Below are 5,000 nucleotides of genomic sequence, written 5' to 3' on the forward strand. Positions count from 1 at the left end.
CCCCCCCCCCCCCCCCCCCCCCCCCCCCCCCCCCCCCCCCCCCCCCCCCCCCCGGGGAAAGGGTGGAAGAGAAGGAGAGGGAGAAGGTGGAGGGGAAGGAGAGGGAGAGAAGGTGGGATAGAGGGTAAGGGAGGGTAAGCTCAATCCAATCCTTCTCTTATCTCCCCTCATCCCTGCTCTTGGAGCGCCGAGCGCGCGGAGCGGGCCGTGAAGCGTGAGCGAGGCGAGGAGGAGACGGAGAGTAGCGGCGATTCTCCCTCTCTCTCTTCTTCTCTTCTTTCTCTTTTCTCTCTTCTTTTCTTTGTACTTCTCTTCTCTTCTCTTCTCTTCTCTTCTTCTTCTCTTTCTTCCTTTTTCCTTCCATTCCTCCCCCATACTTCTCCTTCCTCCCTATCCTCTCTCCTCTCCTCTCCTGACATCTCCTCACCTCTCTCACTCCCCTCCCCTCCTCCCCTCACCTGGCATGGACAAGAGGCTAGAGGCCCGAACGGAAGAGACGTCAGAGCGAGCGAGAGACGTACACCTGGTGAAGAACGACCCTCCCTCTCCCCCCATCTCACCTACTCCCTCCCCTCTCCCCTCCCCTCCCTCCCCTCCCCTCCCCTCCCCTCCCCTCTCTTCTCATCTTCTCTTCTCCTCTTCTCTTCTCTCATCTCCACTCCTCTCCCCTCCCTTCTCCTCTCCTCCCCTCCCCTCCCCTCCCCTCCCCTCATCTCGCCTTCCCTCTCCCCCCTCCTCTCCTATCCTATCCTCTCCCCTCTCTTCTCATCTCTTCTCGTCTTCTCTTCTCTCCTTTCCTCTCCTCTCCCTTCCCCTCCTCTCCCTTCCCCTCCTGTCCTATCCTATCCTATCCTATCCTATCCTATCCTATCCCCTCCCCTCTATTCTCATCTTCTCTCCTCTCCTCTCCATTCCTCTTCTCTTCTCCTCTTCTCTCCTCTCCACTCTTCTCCTCTCCTCTCCTCTCCTCTCCTCTCCTCTCCTCTCCTCTCCTCTCTGCTAGTTACTTCTTTTCTCTTGCCTCTCTTCCATGTTCTCTCTTTTATTCTGTTTTTGCAATTTTCATGCCATTGTTATTGTTGTTGTAGTTATTATAATGCATAGACCTATCTTACACACTTTCTTAAGGTTTGTATTAAGTCTTTCATCTCACTATGATTGTAAGAGATTTTTATATGCAAGAATAAGTTCAGATACACTTTATTCTGAGAAAAAAGACGCAGAAAACATATTTTTTAGTGATATTGACTTATCATATTCCCTGTGTCAATTAGCATATTTTTAGTGATATTGACTTAGCATATTTCCTGTGTCAGTTAGCATTAGTAAGATATACCTGCAAAACATATTTTTTTCAGTAAATCCACATGTTCTCTGTAAATGTTATTCATAGGGGCATACTGTAGGCTTATTGTAATTAATTTGAATTGTTTTACTTGGCTGTTGATGTGAATTTTATATATTTTTGTGTATGCAGCTGTTCGTTGTTACATAAGACTTGCTAAAAATGTTTTTTTGGGTGTGTGTTTAAGGAGGTGCAGTTTCCTTTGTTCATTGATAAGTATTTGTAACTATCTTGGAGTAGGCCCAATAGCATCATGATATAATCATGACCCCCATTACATATACCGATACCATATATGTGTGGGCCCCCTTCTGATATATATGTTCAGTCCTCATCCAAATATTCCCCACAACCGTGCACATTCCTTCAGTCATTTGTTCTAATTTTTAATGATTTTGTTTTACTTTTCAGTATATTGGCTGCCTGAAAGTCAACACGTCCATGAAGAGTTTGAATTTTGATACCAGGTCTTTAATAGCTAAGTAAGTGATTAAGCTTTTGTGATTATTGATTTTCTCACTTGTCACCGAAAGCTAATTTATAATGACAAATGTTCTTCAAAATGTTTTGGATTCAGTAAAATTCACATATATATGTGGTATATAACTCCTTGTGGTTATTTTTATGTAAATACTATTGTCAAAGATATTGTATTTAATATTATCACAGTTACTGTCACCATCAATGCAGTGTGTAATTATCTATCCATCCCCACAGAGAATGTATCAGCAGAGTATGTGAAGCGGCAGGTTTGAAAACTGCAGACAGGAAGAGGAAGGTAGACCCCCCCCCCACCAACCCCCCCCCACCCCCCCCCCCCCCCCCCACACCCCCCCACCCCCACCCCCCCCCCCCCCCACCCCCCCCCCCCCCCCCAACCCCCCCCCCCCCCCCCCCACCCCCCCCCCCCCCCTGAAGATCCCCCCATAGGCAGAATCCTGGGCGAAAGACCCATGATGGAGCATGCCGGAAGCAACGTCAACTTGACTATCACAAGCACAGCACTCACTCTCACTATCTTGGAGTCTGGGCAGGTGGTGGCATGTCATGATATGCCCAACATATCCTTCGCTTCAGGGGGAGACCCGGTAAGATTTGGGATTGCATTTTGGTGTTCTTATTTATTGTTTGATGTATCTCGGATTTGTTTTTCCCTTGTGGATATTATTTCATTATTACTGAAACTTGCCACTATGTATATCTGATTATATTGGTGTGGTTGTGACTGGAGTTTTGGTTTATAGATTAGAATGTCAAATTGGCAAAAGGTACGATTTGGCAGTCAAACCAAATATTTAGGTAAAGAAAGCTGAAGATCATTTTTCCTTTTTTCAGGACACTTTAGACTTTATCGCCTATGTAGCCAAAGACAGTCGATATGGACGTGCATGCTTTGTGTTGGAGTGTGGTGGAGGTCTGGCACAGGATGTAATAACAACTATTGGCCAGGCTTTTGAACTCAGGTTTAAGGAGTACCTCAAGAGAACCCCGTCCGTCCAGTATACCAGCGTAAAATCTGATAAGTAAGTTCTCAAAGTGCCTTTGTACATGTTTGCATCATTCCCCCTTTTGTTTTCAGGGAGAAGCAAGTATACTATTGCACTTGATTTCATTGTTCAACTGATTCTTAACTAATGATTATTTTTGGAAAATTTAAATCAGGCATTATAAAGTTCTTTGCCATTAGCTGTTATAAAAATTCAATATATAATAGTTGCGATATTCTTTGAGGCCTTAGCCCTTATGAATATTTTTTTCTATTTATAACTTTATTCTTGCACTTAGACATAGAGTCTCATAAATCATTTCTTGTTATAGGTCAGGTATGAATGGCGAGGGTGCTGGTTGGGGTCGTGATGACCCGGAATACTACAATGACCTCCCTGGAAAGGTGCCTCCAGACCTCCCCCCACCTCCGGTTCCTCCTCTCCCTCAATACTCGGCCTCCGACAGTAAGAGACCTGCCATGGTCACGGCAGTGCAGGTCCCTGCGACTTCATCAAGTAGTGGGTCAACAAGCTCTGTGTCTCCAGTCCCTTCTTCGGGAGCCTCAACTATACTCCTCAACTCACACCAGCCACTCACAGGAAAAGGTCAGTTGGCTTTGGGTTTTGCAGACTTGTTTAGATGTTGAAAGTGACTGCAGTGTTATTAGTATTCAGTTTTCTTCACAAGTTGTATTGATAAAAGTATTAATGAAAAAGAAGAGATTTTGGATCAACTATACATTAAACATCTTGGGCATACAGAACATTAAAGTTGAATCTTTAATGGTAATTGCAGTGAATATAATCAGATGTGTGTATATATAGTTACTTTTAAATGTACTAAGTCAAGAAAACAGTAGAAAATCACAATTAATGTAGCTAATTGTCCAAAGACATCATGATAGCACATTAAAAAGAAATGTTTGATGACAAAAATATGAATGTATGTTATCCTGCTGAAATGATTTTTAAAACCAAAGCACTGACTGTAATATTTAAGTAATTTCAATGAAACTGGCTGTGCATTTATTTCAAAGGGCTTTCTTTGCCATTACCTTTTGTTTTGTCCTTATTTGTTTTCTATATTTTCTGATGTAAAGTATGGAAAGGATTTCTCCATAATGTCCCCTTTTCCAGACATATTGATGGGAGGTGGTGGGGGAGGGGGACAAAGTACCATAGAAAGCTCCCTGATTCTTGTATTCAGAATATTTTCAGACCAAAATAATTTATTTTGGTAAGATTGTGCCCTGAGTTTGTTGAGATAAAAAAATCCAAACAGAGATTTCACATTTGAAAGTTCATATACACACGCAATACAATTATTTATTTAAATAATTTACGTTGTATGTGACATTATAAATACACATTAATACCACACAATCATGTATAGTACCTGAGATGTTACAAAGAAATTGTATTTTTTACAAAAGATTTTTCATTCCCTCCTCATTTTAAACAGAAGTAATACTGAATGTGACTGTAAGAGATGATTTTTGTGAGGTGTAATTTTTAAAGAGATATTATTTTTTGAAAATATAAGTAAATGACAACTCAAGAGATTAAACCATAAAAATAGGGAAAAGGATACAGAACAAACCAGTTGATTGAAATAGATAAAGGAAAAGTTAAGCAAATAATAGATAAGGCAACATCCCTCGTCCCCAATTTCTCAGGGGGACAAACAGTTTTGTTGAAAATGAGGTTGAAATTCTTTCTTTGGCAGATGATGGAAATGATTGTAGGCCAGAAGTCACTAGACAACCTTAGATAATTCCATGTCAAAGAATTCCGCCCCCCATCCCCCCCCCCCCCCTCTTTCTCTGTTGACTTGTCCCGCTCGACCAAACAGAGACTGCTGAAACATTACACTTCACATAATATTCTTTTTCAGGCCAACTCCCACACAAAGGTATAATCAGACGTCTCAAATTCATAAATACTCCCAACCTCATTTATTTACCCCAGGACGGGATGGTATGGTACACAGGCATGGTGTACCGCGCCATTGTCAAACCACCTCCTACCAAAAAACCAACCCACACCCCCCCCCCCCCCCCCCCCCCCCCCCCCCCCCCCCCCCCCCCCCCCCCCCCCCCCCCCCCCCCCCCCCCCCCTCAATCCCATAAAACAACAACACCACCCCAACCCACACCACAACCCCCCAA

General features: G+C 43.2%; 1 protein-coding gene across 1 annotated transcript in view; it reads left to right on the top strand.

Moving 5' to 3' along the window:
- Shc (SHC-adaptor protein) overlaps positions 1-5,000 on the top strand; it is an 82,219-nt gene that overhangs the window by 70,973 nt on the left and 6,246 nt on the right. Inside the window, 5 exon segments of the mRNA XM_086537461.1 lie at positions 1,757-1,827; positions 2,063-2,125; positions 2,262-2,433; positions 2,681-2,868; positions 3,164-3,438. Of these exon segments, the coding sequence (XP_086393587.1) occupies positions 1,757-1,827; positions 2,063-2,125; positions 2,262-2,433; positions 2,681-2,868; positions 3,164-3,438 (769 nt within the window).

Source organism: Penaeus japonicus, unplaced genomic scaffold (genome assembly GCF_977035675.1).
Source record: "Penaeus japonicus unplaced genomic scaffold, GWHDUDI00000001_assembly GWHDUDI00000006, whole genome shotgun sequence".
NCBI classification, from domain to species: domain Eukaryota; kingdom Metazoa; phylum Arthropoda; class Malacostraca; order Decapoda; family Penaeidae; genus Penaeus; species Penaeus japonicus.